Source organism: Mandrillus leucophaeus, unplaced genomic scaffold (assembly GCF_000951045.1).
Source record: "Mandrillus leucophaeus isolate KB7577 unplaced genomic scaffold, Mleu.le_1.0 Scaffold392, whole genome shotgun sequence".
Lineage (NCBI taxonomy): Eukaryota > Metazoa > Chordata > Mammalia > Primates > Cercopithecidae > Mandrillus > Mandrillus leucophaeus.
The window spans coordinates 1,571,208-1,589,522 of NW_012104165.1; the positions used below are offsets into that span (position 1 = coordinate 1,571,208).

The 18,315-nt window shown below is 41.7% G+C and overlaps 1 protein-coding gene across 1 annotated transcript; it reads right to left on the minus strand.

The window, feature by feature from the left end:
• Positions 1-7,837: 7,837 nt before the first annotated feature.
• On the minus strand, positions 7,838-17,912 carry GPX6 (glutathione peroxidase 6). The gene is given in 5 exon segments (XM_011991269.1): positions 7,838-8,044; positions 9,252-9,351; positions 9,847-9,964; positions 14,259-14,412; positions 17,826-17,912. Coding segments are annotated over 5 exon segments (666 nt in total).
• Between the last annotated feature and the right edge of the window lie 403 nt (positions 17,913-18,315).

The window sequence follows — 18,315 nt, forward strand, 5'->3', positions numbered from 1 at the left end:
CCCCAACTGATGGGGCCCCTTAAAATGTAGGATAAGTTTGAGCTTTGGTTCTTGACAAGGGACCCAGTTATGGAGGATCTGGAAGTCTTTTTCTCCCCCCGGGCCTTATATCCTATGCATATAACGCAGAGTCCACATCAATTGTCCGTTCACTCTTAAATTGAGAGAAGACAAGTTGGAATAAGGAGTTTAAAGTTTGTTTGTATTTGGGACTTAGATAGGCTCTGTGAAAATGCAGTGCTGGTTTAGGAAGGCATAAAGTGGCTGGTTTCAGAAGTCCTTGATAGCAGACATTGAGAGCTTGACTTTTACATAATGTTGCAAATTATGAATATAGACTGAAGCCAGAAGGTACCCATGTACCCTTAGAACTCACAGTGACTGATGCAAATTAACTTTTTAACTTTTTTTTTTTTTACAGAGTCTCGCTCTGTCAGCCAGGTTGGAGTGCAGTGGCGCCATCTTGGCTCACTGCAACCTCTACCTCCTAGGTTCAAGAGAGTCTCCTGCCTCAGCCTCCCAAGTAGCAGGGATTACAGACACCCATCAACACACCTGGCTAATTTTTGTATTTTTTAGTGGAGACAGGGTTTCACCATGTTGGCCAGGCTTGTCTCGAACCCCTGACCTCGAGTGATACGCCCGCTTCGGCCTCCTAAAGCGCTGGGATTACAGGTGTGAGCCGCCACACCTGGCCAATTTTTTAAACTTTATATTAAGCTTCTAAAATAGATTATTAAAGCCATTAATAATTCCTCTCCTCCTTTGGTAGGAAGTTACAATTCGAGGACTCAATTTTTCTCTAATAAGAGAATAGAAAAATTGAATGTCATTTAGTTTTGATTACCATTCATCTTTCTGCTCCTTTCCAAATAACACTATTGTTTGTTCCATTATATATTCTATTTATGCTGTCTGTAACATATCTTCCATGTTACTAATGTACTTGTATGTGCATTTAACACAACTTACGAATTCTGCCTCTGTATCACAAGCTACTTACTAATTTATCTGTAGTTAACACATCTTGTGAATTTTGCCTTATCTTGTAAGTTATTAGTTTATGTACTATCTCTATTGGTTTTATCCATCCAATTTGTTTTCCTGTTTCCTATATCTGAATATAATAAAATCATACAGCAAACTCATATTTCAGGAGCCACTGAACTTAGAAGTCTTTGTTTCTGGAACGGGAGCCCTAGAAAGTCAGTATTCTGAATAGAAATGACTCTGAGGTTCTACAGATAAAGATAAAGCTATCTTTCTCAGGTGTAGAGTGTCTTCAAACATAACTTATTAGGTGATAATTCCATTTCTATTAACTTGTCTGGCTGGAGGCAAAGAAATACAGAGGAAATTGGAAAAAGAGAAAAGAATAAAGACCTGGAAAAAGGGAAGATCCTTGAGTTATCTTTGCCTTAGTTCCTCTGAAGTTATAATCTAAAAATTGGTATAAGCTCTACATACACTCTAGGTGGCACTCTGAGGTTATAAAATGGTTTTATTAAATGGCCACTGTGTTTTATTTTATTTTATTTTATTTTATTTTATTTTATTTTATTTTATTGAGACAGAGTTTCACTCTGTCACCCAGTCTGGAGTACATGGTGCAATCTCTGTTCACTGGCGTCTCGACCTCCTGAGCTCAAGTAATCCTCCCACGTCAGCCTCCTTAGTAGCTGGGACCATAGGTGTGTGTCACCTCACCTGGCTAATTTTATTTTTTGTAGGAATGGGGTCTCACTATGTTGTCCAGTCTCAAACTCCTGCCTCAGCCTCCCAAACTGTTGGGATAACAGGCATGAGCCACCACTCCTGACCCCACTGTATTTTAAAGGCCAAAAGGAGTCTGAAAGAATTAAAACTAGTTTGCTCTTCCCTTTACAAGGAATCAAGAAAAGGTAGACAGTCAATATGGTTTTATAAAGAAAATTTTAGAGGGACATGGAATCCCTATCCAGGAACTTCACAGAGATTCAAAGAAGAGAAAGTTTGTAACCTAACACTTGAAAGAGCAAGAGAAAACTTGCAATCAGAGCAATGCCAGGTGGTGGTCAGGAGGGGAAGGGATAAAGAAAGAAGAGAAAATGAGCACTTTTTATTTTACTCCAAATCACAAAGTATTTGAAAATACATATTAAAGAAAGATTATTTTGGCACCTGGTAAAGTGCTAGTAAAGACTTTATTTAAGACTATTGCAATTAGAGAAAGAGACTGAACTCAACTCTGAATACAATCGGAACAAGTGGAGATTTACAGCCAACAGGCAGAATGAAGGCATGGTAGATGATGGAAAATTACTAAGCACAGATATCAAAGGGAGGAAGATTCTTGCTAAACTGGCCTAACAGGATTCTTGCTAATGGTAGGCTAAGGACTTAGAAATTAAGGGTAGAGGATTAATAATCTGTGCAGATACCAGACTTGGGGAGATTCTCAATAAACTGATAAGAGTCTTGCTGAAGGCAGTCAAAAGCCAAGGCCTACATGAGAAGGCTAAAAGAAAAGACTGTTTTTCTATACTCTCACAATACTTATGACACCATATGTGTGGGTTTTCCACTCCAAGCAATTCTCCAACTCTGCAATCACAAACTGGGTGTTGACACTGCAACTCAATTCTGATACTAACCACCTGTAATTAGTGCAGACCCTACAGGTGAAGGGCTCAGTTCCACAAGACTGCCCCCCACTTCACATGTCAATCATAAGTCCCAGGTTGTCATTCATATTTCTAACCAACTGTTGTAAATTGAGGGTTCCTACAACTTCCTCCTGAAGTTTGATAATTTGTTATAACAACTCACAAGACTCAGGGAAGCATTTACGTATGTTCATCGGTTTATTATAAAGGATATGACAAAGGATATAGATGAAGAGATACACTTGGCAAGGTATGGGGAAGAATATAGAGCTTTTGTGTCTTCTTCGGGGGCACCACACTCCCAATAACTCCATGTGTTCACCAACCCAGAAGCTCTATGAGTTCTGTTGTTTAGGAGTTTTATGGAGATTTCATTACACAAACATGATTGATTAAATCATTGGCTTTTGATGACTGGGTCAATTATCAGCTCCTCTGCCTTCCTCAGAAGTGGGCTGGGGTGTTGAAAGTTCCAAATCTTTAATCGCCATGGATGGTTTCTCTGGCAACCAGACCTCACTCTGAAGCTATCTGGAGACTTTCAGCCACCAGTCATCTCATTAACATACACAAAGACAGTTATTATTTAGGAGATTCCAAGGGTCTTAAAAGCTCTTGTGCTGGGAACCAGGGACTAAGACCAAATGTAACAAAAGAACCTCTTATCATCCCTATCAGTCAGGAAGTTATAAGGATTTTAGAAGCTCTGTGCCAGGAGTTGGGAGGAAAGACCAAATATATATTTCTTATGATGTCACAAAGGCTCAGAGAACCCTGATTAAAGCTGGGTCAAGGAGGGAGTCTTTGTCAGATAACACATCTTGAATTTGGACCTAAATGAAGATGATGTGGATCAGAGACTGAGGAAACTAATAAACCAAGGGCATGGCTGAATTGTCCATGTTAACCCTGGGGACCCCTAAGGGCTGAGTGGGAGGCAGTGTGGCTTGACTGTGCAGAGGAGTCAGTAGCCACATGAAGTACAAGAGTTCTCCTTACTCATCCTATGTCAAAATGACAATATTTTTTGCAAATTCTCCATTCCTTAGAGCAACAGTCCTCAAACTTTAGCATGTATTAGGATCAACTGGAAGCCTTTTGAAAACAGACTTCTGGGCCCACCCTAGGGCTTCTGGGTCAGTGAGCCCAGGAGAGATCTGAAAACTGCATTTCTAAGTTCTCAAGTGATGCTACTGCTACTGGCCAGAGGACTATGCTTTGAGAACCAATTTCCTAGAGATAGAAGTCAAGAAAGGGAAAATGATGATTGATTGAAGGATTGCCAATGTCCTTTTCTCAGGGCCTCTACTCGAGATTTCCCTCAATAGTGTCTCATTTGAGGAAGGTGATAGGTGGTCTCCACAGCCTTACCCAGATGGGCTTTACTGGGCTAGTGCCTGCATCTCCACTTGCTCTGAGTTTTGGCTGCTAATGGCTCAGAGCTGCCCCTTTAGAGTATTACTCTCAGTGGCCACCTTCTCCAGAGAATTTTCTTCAGCCAAAGGGAGCCACCTCACCTGGGAGTGTATGCCTCTAGAGTTCAAGGGTGGGTCCATAAGCCAATGACTGACTCACGTGGGCTACCTTGTAGGCTATGTCTCATCATTCAAGATGGGACTGATTATAGCGTGATTTTTTCTGAAGTTAAACTCCAGCAGAAATTGCATTTTAATTCTCTCTTTTCCTGGCCCTGTCCTGCTTCACAGATTCCCTTTCTTCTGAGACCATTCTTTCAATAAGTTATATGTGCCTCAATTCTTGTCTCAGATTCTGTTTACAGAGAACAGAAGCCAAGTCAAGAGGTGTTCATAAGACCACAGAAGCAAGATTTTATGTGCTCTGGGATAGACTGTGTCCTACTTCTCGTATTTTGAGACTTCACCTCCCAGAATTGACACGGGCACTCTCCAAGGCTAAGAGCCACCTGTGTCCACACAGTCCACAGAAAAAAGATATTACATCCACAGATTAACTGCCACAGGGGAGACCACAGTGGTGTATTACCTCCTGCTATGGGCTGCTTTGCAAATCTGGGAATAGGGTGATTAGAGAGGGTCTAAGTCCTGGTTTTCTGGGACCTTAGAATCTTCCTGTCCTGCCTGATACTCTTTCCAAAAGTTTTGTGATCAGCAGAGCCTTAATGATTCTAGATGCCTGGTAGGTTGTTTGTGGGGTAGTGGATTTATGGACCCAATTAGCTCTAGTGTACCTGATTTGCATAATAAGTTGTGGGAACTTCTGGTTAGAAGAAAAAAATTCCACAGCAATAATGGTGCCTGTGATGGTAATGATGATAATCACCTGATAGTAAACTTTTAACTGCTATGATAGACTGGAGCTCCTGAGGCACTACTGGGAAGTCCACCTACTTCCAGAAGGTTCTAAGTGTAACTTTCCTTGGGGACTAAGTTCCGCTATAGGGATTGGTTGAGGAGGAGAGAAGTGGAAAACTTTATGTCTTGATCCTCTCTTTATAAAGACATTTTACATGATTATGATATTTTACATTATTATTATTGCCATCATCATCATCATCATTTGTGACACTTTGATCTGGACTGCTACCCCCAAACCTACCCCTCACCTATGCCCACCTCCCACTGCAAGGACATTTCTGTTTCTCATTTCTGTGGTCTTGGCTCTCTCCAGAACAATGTTTATTTTCTCTTCAGGGACAGCCACTGGAAGGCATTAGGAGTATGGAACCTGGATTTTCAGAGCAGTGGCAGGATGAAGACTTTCCTGGATACTCAGGCACAATGCATTCAGGCTGAAGGCTGCAGTCCTCTTTCTTCATTACTATAGGAATGTTGGTCACCTGAAGCAACCGCAGGTTCCTGGGTTAGGCTGAACTGGTAACTGGAGAGAATTTTATATTGTGTCAGCTCATCCTCCTCCACCTACTTTCTGGACCTTGGTTATCCAGATCTTACCAGGTCTGGAACCCTTCTGAAGACTATTACAGTCCCAGAGGTACTCAACCTCTTCAGAGATTTAAAAGAAGCTAAAAAATGAAACGTGTTTCTTAACACCACTGGTAGCTGGTTCTGTAATCTCCTCACTGCCCTCACAACCGCCATAGTGGTTAGTAAAAGATTTATGGAAATCTCAAATCCTATGGTTTACAGCCAAGGAAAGCCAGATTTTTTAAAATTCATTTTTTCTTACTAGATGTTAAGTTTAAGAAAAGAAAACATCCAAATATTTTGATAATATTTCCCATTTTTCATGTATTAAATATCCACCACTTATGAATTTTAAGGTCTTAAGAATCATTTTCCTAATAGTTTTTAGTTTAGTCAGTTTTCATGTTACTGAATAAAGATTAAATCATGGATCACATTTCTTTTTCTTTCTTCCTTTTTTTTTTGAGATGGAGTTTCACTCTTGATATCCAAGCTGCAGAGCAATGGTGCGATCTTGGCTCACTGCACCCTCCACCTCCAGGGAACAAACGATTCTCATATCTCGGCCTCCCAAGTAGCTCGGATTACAGGCACGCGCCACCACACCTGGCTAATTTTTTTGTATTTAGTAGAGACGGGGTTTCACCATGTTAATCAGGCTGGTCGCGAACTCCTGACCTCAGGTGATCCACCTTCCTTGGCCTCCCAAAGTGCTGGGATTACAGGTGTGCACCACTGTGCCCAGCCTACATTTCTGTTAGGTACACAGCAGGATTATGATCCCTACAATGTTTGAAATTACTCACTGATAATGTAAATTTCCTGCATTTTTTATGCAAAAAAATATTTTTAAGTGCTACTACCTATGTTCCAAGTAATTTATGAAAAGGAAAAGAAAAACAGTGATTTTATTTTACTTCCTTATCTAATTTCTTTCCTTAATATCTGGTTTTCTGAAATCTACTTCTATTATAAAACACTGTATTTTAATTATAAAACGGCACAGGGCAGATAGGGCTTCCTAGCAGGTCCTTTGCACCTCTGATTAGAAGTGGGTTTTGTTCCATTTTGTTTTGTTATGCTTTTTTACTTTTATGTGCTTTCAGATTTTAACACTGAGCATGAATTAATTTTATAAACAGAAATGTATGCATATTTGTTGTAGAGAGAGAGAAGATTCTTTGAGAGGCAAGAATTCCTGTCATGTAGGGGCCTGGTCAAGAGACCTGAACGGGAGGGTACAGAGGGACCTGATCTGTGCTCACGGTCACAGCAGCTCTGAGCAACCAGTTCCAGCCGGTTCTTTTATATGTGCCGAGGAAAGTTCTAGAGCATTTTTGAGAAAAACAAAATACTGAAGAACAAGGCAAGGGAATCAAGAAAGCAGGGACAAAGTGACAGAGAAAGAAGAAGTATGACTCTGGACATAATATGGGACTGGGAAAACACCACACAGAGCCAGGTTGCTGCAGAATTTTTTAATTTGAGACAGTGATCAGAATAAGTTTAAGGTTGAAGAGCCTCAGGGTGAGGAGAAAGCCCATCATTCAGAATACAGGAACATCCAGCCCAGGTGCCATGACCTGAATGCACTAAGGGACAGGCACCAAGGAAGGCTCTGGCAGGGTCCGACCCCGAGAGGTTTTGGGACCCACCGTCATGGAGATGCCCCTCCCTTCATGTGAGGTGGGGTTTCTGCTCTCACTCTGCCTTTAGAGGTCCTACATGAGAACTACTGGGTGGCAGGGGAATAAAGGAGAATTAAGGAGAGAAGAGTTTACCAATGCATGCCTATCTTAGAGGAGAGAGGCTATGAAGGAGGCCTAGAGTCTTGCGGCCAGCTCCTGCTTTCTTTAAACTTTCAGGAGGGGGAAAGGATAGACGTCACAACTTCTGGGGATTGCTTTGTTAGAGACACAAGATAGTATGATTCATCTACCCTAAAACATGATTTTCCTTTGGAATAGATATTTCAGGATCAGAGAGTTGGGGAGATAGGTGTTCTTTTCCTTAATCTTCAAACACACACACATGCGCACACACACACACCGTACATACAAACACCTACACATATACCAACAAATACAATTCTACATATCCATACACACACACACACACACAGCTACACACACATGCTAAGCAGCTGCTTGGGTAGTACAAGATGGTTTGGTCATCAGGAGGCTGGGTAGGCAGGAGTGTGGAGCAAAGATGGAGAAAGATGGACACTTTGTTAGACATTCCTGCAGGTGGGAAACGGTAGTTACTTCTGCCAGTCGCTAACCCTTCCTAGTGGGCATTGAACTGCTGTAGGTACTCCAGGATGTCTGATTTGACTGTGCTGACTGGAGCCCGGTGGAACCAGCGCATGACAGGGACTCCATCGGGCCCCACCAGAAATTTCTCAAAGTTCCAGCGGATGTCATGGACTTTCATGGGCTCCCAGAAGAGCTGGCTTGATGAGCCCAAAAGATCAGAGGTTGGAGGGCAGGAGTTCTGGAGCGGAGACATGGAAAGTGGAAACATACATTTATTTCTACTTTATTTCTACTTCTGTGTGGTACAGTCTTATCTCCAGACTACAGAGTCTACTCACCATTATGTATTTTAATGTATTAACTACTTTGCATGCTTCCAATCAATCACAGACACTGCAATGTATCAATACCAATACACCAACTACTAAACAACCGAGAGCTAGAGAGTATAATGGTAAATAGAAAGCATTCCTCCTTCCCCTGTCTTTCCTCTATTCCCATTATTTTATCACGGCAATTCAGTAAAAGACTATTTTCTGTTTCCTTGGGCGAGTCATATCATTTCTACAGTTTGTTTCCTTAGCAGAAAAAAAAGATAGGTTGATTTAGAGTAGTGGCTCCCAGAATTTGGGGTTTCCTAGGCTTCATAAGCCAGTAAAATTTCAATAACTGTTTCCTTGGAGATTAACGTACAATCACTAATATTCATTTTGCCAATAAGAAAAATTAAAAGTCTACTATAAGCATAAATCTAAAAATTAAAGGATTTTTAATACCATGTTAAACCACATAAAATTGGTTATAGTGCCATTTTTGAGTAAGTAAAGGGCAATTTATATGGGTAAACATAATAGTAATTTAATGTCAGAATAAACGTCAGTCTTATATTCAATAAGTTGAGCTGTATGAAAAATTCTGCATTGTCTTCTTTCCCTTGTTTGCTGTGGATGAGTGAAAATTTCAGCAGGACCAGCCTTGTTCTGCAGACCAGTATTTGAGGCTGAGTAGACAAAGAGATCCTCGGGGGTCCTTCTATCCTGGTATTCTGTAGTTCTAACACTCTGTGACTCTAAAGGCATTTAGCACATGGTATTCTGGATCATCCATGTCTGTCTCCTGATTAAATGTGAGTTCCTTCAGGGAAGAGACTATGCCCTATTAATGTTTGTTAACTCATTATATGGCACATACTGAGATCTGATAAATGATTGCTGAATGAATGAATCATTACCATTCAATACAGGAGGCTAGTCCATGTCAGAGCTGTTGTCCATCATGGGCTTCCTCTACTTAAAGCTAAAGCCTCACAGCAGATATTGCCATGAGCCTTGAACTTACCTGAGCATCTGTTTTCCAAGGGGTCCAACCACAACCCTAGACATGAGCCCCACTGCTTTCAGAGCATTTCTAGCTAACCAATCCATGCCAGGTTTATACTCACTCACCTTCAGGAAAGTAAAGACCTTCTGTTCTTTTTCTCCATTCACATCCCCTTTCTCAAAGAGCTGGAAATTAGGGACAAAGCCACTACCTGGACGCACATACCTGCAGTGAATCAAAATGTTCCCAGAAAGATCCAAATTAAGACATGGATGGAAAATAATGACCACCACCAATTCACAGGAAATTAAAGATAAAGGGAAGAGGCTGTGCATAGGGAAGATAAGAAAAGATAGTCTGTGGGAAGCAGGACTTCATGCAATAGGCTTTATGGAGCCAATAGAGAATTCTAAGAAAATTGGAAGGCAATATCTTGAGCTTAGGTTTCCTGCTTCATTTCCATTTCTTATAATCCCTTCTTTCCTCTATGCTTCTTTTCCATTCAATCTTCCCTTAGCCTCATCATTGAATAATTCAAAAGTATAGAGAATATTTGAGCCCTGCAAATAGAATAGATTGAATTCAAAACATCATAAGGATATGCTTCAACCCATGTATCTATGTCCTATCCCAGAAGTTTCCAGAATAGGCAGGCATCTAGGTGGAATGAGGAGTGGAAATCCTGACAGGGCACCTGCAGAGTCCCATGCAAGCACTCACTTGAGTCCAAGAAGTATTTCTGAGTTTGTTCCTGGTTCTTGTTTTCCAAACTGGTTGCAGGGAAAGGCCAACACAACGACACCAAAATTCTTCAGCTCCTCCTGTAGTGCATTCAGTTCTGTAAGTGGAGAATGAATAGCACTGGTGGCTTGGTCAGGAGGCCTACCTCAAGCAGTGAAAGATCACTGAATGTATCCATTTATGCCATGAATAAACCAAGGACTATGAAGGGAAAGATTCAAGATTACAGAGATCAAAGGAGTAGAGAGAAGAAGAAAAAAAAAAAAAAGACTAGAGCACATGTTTCCAGAAATGCATCTAAATGGCTGCTGTTTTTCTTGTACAGTAAGCCATGCCTGGCTATACTTTACCATCCAATGAGAACTCTTATTTTTAAAAAAAAAAACACAAACACACACACACATTGGTAGCCTTGTGTGGGAGTCCTGTTTGATTCTAAAGAGAAGTCAGATTTGAGTGCCACTGTCTTCCTTAGTTGGTGAACTGATCAAAAAAATTTGTAAGGAAAAAGTAAACAAAATGGAAATACTACCCACCTATCCCCGCATCCCCCCAGCCCCACTCATACAATGTCCCATGGTGACACAACCAGACACTCCAGTGCCAGTTACATTCCCAGGAGTACTCCTTGGTGCTCCACCCTGAGAGTGGTAGAGAAAGGGAAATTCCAAGGCTATCTCTACAGTATTCTGTACCCTCTCCTCAATTCCAGTGACCTAACTGATGCTGGAATATGCCCTGGAACACTCCCTGGGACTCCAGGCCACAAACTCCAAACTGCTCTTTACCACTGTCAGGAACCTTCCAACTTGTGTGTTTAGACTTGAACAATAATTTCCATATTCAGCTATTTTCAGGTCAGATTTATTCAGACCTCAGAACCTCTATTGGCTGTTCTTATTCAGATTCAGCTCTGCCTGCTGGAATGTCCCCTAAGAACCTCTTCTTAAATAGAGAGTGTCTTCCTATTTTTCTACAGTTCTTTGGTTACTATCAATACTCATCCCTCTCTTATCTTTGGCCATCAAGAGTATTTCCTTTCTATAGCAGACACACTTAACAGACCCTGATTCTATTCCTTTGGTAAGTTTCTTTAATTCTCTCAATTTCCTCATCTGGAGTAAAATTTGAATGAGATGCTCTTTTAAATTCTCATGAACTAATTTAATAAATTATATCACAGCAACACAATGGAATACTATGCCTTAAAATGAATAAGGAAACTCACCATGTTTTTTTCTTTTGTTTTTAGACAGAGTCTCTCTCTGTCACCCAGGCTGGAGTGCAGTGGCAGGATTTCAGCTCACTGCAACCCCTGCCTCCCGGGTTCAAGAGATTCTCATGCTTTAGCCTCCTGAGTAGTTGGGATTACAGGCATGTGCCACCATGCCCAGCTAATTTTTTGTATTTTTAGTAGAGACAGGGTTTCACCATGTTGGCAAGGCTGGTCTCAAACTTCTGATATTCAAGAGTGATCTGGCCACCCTGGCCTCCCATAGTGCTAGGATTACAGGTGTGAGCCACCACTCCTGTCCCCAAGGTATGTGATATATGTGAAAAAGCAAGGTGCATAATCATTTCCATGTGTATGTTTGTGTATGTGTATGTGCTTGAGAGAAAGAAAGTGAGAGGGAAAATGTTTGCTTGTATATGCATAACAGATTTCTGGAAATATACACCATAAACTGATAATACTGGTTGCCTAAAGAGAAGGGAGCATGGCAAGTGCCACTGTTAAACCTTTATATCTCTTGAATTTTGAATGTTGCAAGTATATTGCCTATTCGATATGTAGCAAATTTAAGTTAAAATTAAATTAAATTAAATTAAATTAAAACAAATTTAAGAGCAGCTTCATATTCCATGGAACTGCTGTTTACACATCACAACTTTTAAAATTTACCATATTTTTCAAATTTAACTTTTTGAAGGGAGGAGAATTCTTGCTTGCTAAATGATACAAAACTGTTGTTTGGGCTCTAATACCTAGGTCCTGAGGTCCTATAGTAGATACACTTAGCGGACCTTGATTCTATTCCTTTGGCAAGTTCTTTTAACTTTCTCACTTACTAAATGATACTAAATCATTGTTTGGGCTCTTATAATAAAAATTTAGTCTGTAGCTTTTCAGGTTTTCCCTAGACTTGATTGTACATAAAAATAAAAAAAACTGAGGCCAGATGTGGTGGCGCATGCCTGTAATCCCAGCACTTTGGGAGACTGAAGCAGGTGGATCACTTGAGGCCAGAAGTTTGACACCAGCCTGACCAACATGGCAAAACCCAGTCTCTACTAAAAAAAATAAAATAAAATAAAATAAAATAAAATAAAATAAAATTAGCTGGGCGAGAAGATACACACCTGTAGTCCCAGCTATTTGAGGCTGAGACAACAGAATAGCTTGAATCCCGGAGGCAGAGGTTACAGTGAGCCAAGATCGCACCCCTGCACTCCAGCCTGGGCAACAGAGCAAGACCCTGTCTCAAAAATAATGATAATAATAAAGTGACCCAAAATTATTTTAAAAGTGTGATTCTTATCCTAATATGTACTTTTGAGAGTATCTTTTTATGCATAATTTTACCATTAAATTGGAAAAATATTTAGCTTCTCCAGAGGAGCAGGCATTTTATTAGAATTTTTGCTTAAATCATAAAGCATCCTCTGAATGTTAATTTTAAAATGCCAAAATTTGGTGAGCCCGATCTTTTAGACATGAGATTATAATATGCTTGACTTTAAGTGTTATTTAAAAGGGATACAATTCTGGGATTTTTATTATTGAAAATCCATTAAGAAAAATTGATAGGGTTTATATATTTTTGATCAGTTGAATAGATAACAGTGTCAACATGTGGAAAATTTTTCTTAAAACTTGTTTATGTATAGGCCAGGTGCGGTGGCTTATGCCTGTAATCCCAGCACTTTGGGAGGCCAAGGCTTGTGGATCACTTGAGGTCAGGAGTTTGAGTCCAGCCTGGCCAACATGGCAAAACCCTGTCTCTGCTAAAAATGCAAAAAGAAAAAAAAAAAATTAGCTAGATATAGTGGTGCATGCCTGTAATCCCAGCTACTTGGGAGGCTGAAGCACAAGAATCACTTGAACCTGGGAGGCGGAGGTTGCAGTGAGCTGAGATCACACCACTGCACTCCAGCCTGGGCAACAGAGCGAGACTGTCTCAAAACAAAACAAAATTTGTTCCTATATTATTTTGATCCATTTCCCTGTGGCATTTGGTGCAATAAATATTTTAAATTTATCTTGAACCGTTTTTTTTTAAAGCATAAAATAAAGTTCTTGGCCTGCCCAAAGTTGTATCTATCTCTAGTATAATTGATCTAGAATTTTAAATAATCTTTTTTGGATCAATAGCAATACCAAACTCTTCTCTGTTAAGGGCACAAAGAAAATGGAAACACACCTCAGCTACCACAGAAGGTTAGGCCAAGGTTGGCAAGATGGAGCATTCTTCTACATTGCCAGTCACATTACACAGCCCTTGCACTAATCAAAGGCTGCCCAGACAGAAAACTTCATTTCCCTCTTTGTCATTTGGAGTTGCCTACAGAACCCAAGGGCATTTTCCAGAATGTCAAAGATCACTCATCTCTCCTGTTTTTATCAGAAGTAACCGCTGAGAAGCATAAAATCAGTGCTTGAAAGCCAGGTATCTGGCCTGGGAGTCACAGCTAGGCTTTAGCACTCTCCTAGAAAACATAAACAATTTCATAGAACTTCAATATCACATAACATGTGATCATGATGAATCAAGACAAAAACAAGGTCACTGCATAATTGTAACTGAACATAGACAAAGCACGAACATTGTCCAAATCACAGCAATGACCAGGTACCACCCTATTCTTGCCAATATGAATGACTGGTGCTTCTTTACCAGGTACAACTTTAGCCTTAGTTTCTCTCCCCATGTAGATATAATTGATTAAGATACCAAATCATATAATTGCTCCCAGTTCTTGATGGTATCCAATTCAGAACAGAACTTCAATTCCTTGAACTCGTCTCCAAATCACCTAACAAAAGCTCAGATTCTATAGTAAGTACTTTCTAATACTTTCATGTTAAGAAGCCCCATGGTTCTCTACAGAACATGTTCTCCTTCAGGGCACTGAGTAACACACTCAACTTGTTCAACTACAAGTGTGCTCCTGGTGGTCTTTAAGTCTTTGGGAAAGTCTTAGTTCTCAAATCTGGAAATAATTATCTTGATATTCTAAGGAGCCGAGCAGGAGCAGCATTTAGGGAGGCAGAGTCACCTGATCACTTCTCCCACTGCATCCTCTAACAACACATTGGTAAAACCTTCTGGAATTAGAATATGGTTATCTGGCAATGCTGCTTCCAAAAGAGTTGAAACGTGAGTTCTTACCAGGATACTGAGCTGCCAAGCCTCAATAGGTGGCTACATTGACAAACAGGACGTGCTTGCCTGCAAACTGCTTGAACTGGATGTACTCCTCACCGTTCAGGGTGAGGGCTCCATACTCATAGATGGTGCCTGTCACTCCTTTGTTGCAATCCACCTGGAATGTTACAAAAATAACCATAACGATATAAGATAAACAATAATTTCCAACATTTGTGGACTTTTTCAAAACACTCAAAGACCCTTCATGTAACATCTTGAAATTCTAAGAACTGAAGGGACATTTCCAAGTAAAATTTTTAGTTAGAGCTGATGCCATAGCTAGAATTTATGTCTTCTAACTTATAATCCATTTTTTGTGTGAGGGTGGCAAGAGAAACATTTCATAATATTGTTCCTGTTTCTAGAAGGTTAATACCATTTATTTCTGTTCCCTGACATTGCATTCTTCCCCGACATCCTAACACCCCATTCAAGTCATGCCGTCCTCTCTCAGATACTCTTAACAGATTTTTTGCAGGATTTCTCACAAGTAAGTTTTGCACAAACTTCTCATCTATATGTTCTTATATTATAATTCCTATCCCCCAAAATCAGGCCCATAACTTCTCCAGATGCCATTGAAGGGCCTTTCCAGGCTTCCCAGTGGGGTATTCACTGGTGATGGCAGGGAGGGGCAGCGGGAAAGTGCTGGATAGAGAAAGGTGGGTCCCTGACCAGGGCTCCACCCTGAGGCTTGTGCCCACGGACCTAGGTGAGGACAGGCACTCCTGCCTCTCACCCAAATGTTGCCTGCCCCGCCCCCATCCCGTGACTATAAAAACCCTGAGACCCTACCAGGCAGACACACAGACGCTGGACGTACAGAGGACCACATCTGCGGAGGAACACACTCGACTGGCCGGACGCGGAGAGGGAGCACCAGGGTAGGAGCACACCGGAAGGCCATTGACGGCGGAAGGACAAGGAGGTTGGCCGAGAGGTAGGAAAAGAGCCCGGACTCCAGGGAAAAACCATCCATCTTTTGGCTCCCCCATCTGCCGAGGGCCACTTCAACTCAATAAAACCTTGCACTCATTCTCCAAGCCCACGTGTGATCCGATTCTTCCTGTACCCCACGGCAAGATCCCTGGGATATAGAAAGCCCTCTGTCTTTGTGATAAGGCAGGGATCTAATTGAGCTAACACAAGTTGCCTATGGATGGCTGAACTAAGAGCACCCAGTAACACACGCCCACTAGGGCTTCAGCTGTAAACATTCACCCCTAGACACTGCCTTGGGGTAGGAGCCCCACAACCTGCCTCTCTGTATGTTCCCTCTCTGCTCCCCTAGAGGTTTGAGCAGTGAGGCACTGAGGAAGCGAGCCACAGCTGCCATCGCATGCCCTCTGAGAGGGACAAGGGAACTTTTCTGGTTTCACTGCTACCTTCAAAACTCATTCTTGACACCCACTTCTCATCTTTATATTGTGAAACATCCTGGACTGCTCATGAATTAAAGTTCATAAAATAGAAAGTACAGAGCGGAAAAACTTTCTACCCACAAGCATGCCAAGAATAAAAGGCATGCAGAACCCGGAACAAAAGGCTAAGATGTTATCTGGTAAGAGAGGCTATATTCCTGGCCGTATGACGAAAAGTCATAGAATTTTAGAGTAATTTAAACTGGGCTTCACAGGATCTCAGCCCTTAAAGGCATACCCCATGCAGTGAAGGAATTGCCTATGGGTGAGCTACTGTGGGGAAAGTGGGGCAAGAAATTCTTTACCATCTTCGGAGTCTGTCACCAGGACACAAGACCATAGCTTCTCCTTCATTATCCTTGGAGAGAAGGAGGCTTGACCTAGGGACAAGCCCTTTCCTTCTGAGTCCATACTTCTGTACACATCTGCGCATATACATCAGTCACAATATTTGGGAACATTAGCCTAAGAAATCCACTATGGTGGGGTTGTCATCTATGTGCCTGCATTCTCTTTGCCTTCATGACACCTTACCTCTGAGCTAAATAATTTCCAGCATTTGTCTTTCTTGCTACTATAATAAAAAGTCACACGGAAATCACCATGTGAGCTGTCATTTGTATGCCTCCATTTTCTTGCCTTTGTGCTACCTTAGCTCTGAGTGTGACACCTTCCAAAGGTTTGCTTCTCATGTGGATGTCACTCTGTGAAATGAGATGCAGAATCCCAAGAAAATTGCAGCCTCAAAGAGCTCAATCTTTCCTAACCAGCTTCCAGTTCTGCTCTAGTTTGCTTACATCTATTTGAAGAAGACAGAATACCCTAGAACACAGCTCTTAATTCACAAGATGATATTTTACATAGAAAATTCCACATCCAACCAGGCAGCAGTGGCTGACATAGATCTGGATGACCCTCGGAGATTGTCCCTTCAAGTAATCTGTTACCTTTCTTGAAAGTAAGTAAGTAAGCTGTCTTACGGCATTTAATAGACACTATCTTACACTTCATATGAACCCAATAACAGAGATTAAAGCTCAAAGCTTCAGGTTTGTAGACCTGCATGAGTATCAACTGGAAGCATTTTAGAAAAGCAAGTTCCTAGGCTCCCCCTAAAACTTACTGAATCAGAAACTCTTGGGTGGGGCCCAGCAATTGTGCTTTAAGCAGCTCTCTCTGAGGTAAGCTCAAGTCTGGGAATCACTGCATTATATGATGGGCATTGTTCCCCACCTTTTATAGAGGAGAAAAAGGAACTAACAAAAGATATATAATTGGCATACGGCCACCACTGAGGCAGCTTTTGAATAAATTCATCTGATTATAAAGTTAAACTTTGCAGGTGCCTCAAGTGATCTGCTCAGTCTGCATCCTAAGACATATATACACATCTTTTACAGGGGTGGCTATTGACATCCAGTGGGAGAACTTTTCTAAATGGCATCAGGAGATTTGGGAGCAACACCAAGATCTGAGAACAAAGCCTACTCTGAGCTGAGCTTTGTCTCTACCTCACCTCATGATCCTCCCTAAAATTAATATTGGTGGACAACCATATTGGCCTTGTGTGTTTTATTTTTCTAGGGGTGTGGGAATAGGGGGAGCTCCTCTTTCCGTGACCTTGAAACTCCTGGTGCAGATCCCAACACCAGATTCTCTCACCTCTCCCTCTGGGTTTCTGGCTGAGCAGGCTCTCCAGGAGTAGCAAGGGCAGCCTCCCTGCCAATCCATTTGCTACTTCATGCCTCATTTGTTGGGATCCACAACACTACCCCAAGTTACAGACAAGCATGAAGGGGACAGGCTCTAGGCTATCAAGGGGCCACCAGGGGGAAGTGGCAAAGGGGAATGTGCTGAGGCAGCCCCCAACCCCACTCCACATACATTCAGTTCAAAGAGCCACTAGGTGCAGAGGAAAAGATGCAAGTAAGAGACAGTGGATTTAGGGAGAGCCCGCTAAGGATAGCAATGTCAGGATTTGTGAAGATCTGCTGGGAATGCAGATCTTGTCCTTCGAAAGGAGAGAGGAGAGAACTCCTCACAACTCTGGCAGCCCAGTTGGTCATTATGTGCTAGAATCAGCTTGGATCTCCTGCCCCATGCTCACCTTCCTATTTTGAGGCTTTAGGGTCTGCTGAGCAAAGCCAACCAGGAACAGCAGGACAAGACAGCAGGCCTGAAACTGCCGGATCATGGCTAGGAGTTTTAGTCGACTCTGAGGTCCCCAGGATTTCAGCCCCTTTTGAACTCTTGGCAGGGACTAGTTTGAAGAAGCACCCTCCAATAGCAGAGTGGCATTCATACACACCCACCTCCACTCCCTACACACACCCCCTTCTTCTTCAGTTGTAAACCCCTCACCATTGAGCTTGCTCCACCTGCCTTGCCTCTGCCAGCTTCACACAAAAGGCATTCTCTGCCTCTTGAAACTAAAGTCTGGGTGAGGTTGAGTTCTTGTGAACTCTCTTGAAATACAAGCTTTTAGTTATCTCAGATTTCTGAGCTCTTTTCAAAAGCCTACAATCTATGTCCTAATCACTGATACCTGATCCAGCTATGCAGCTCCTTAGGGCAGCAGGTCAGATGCTATCCTCTTA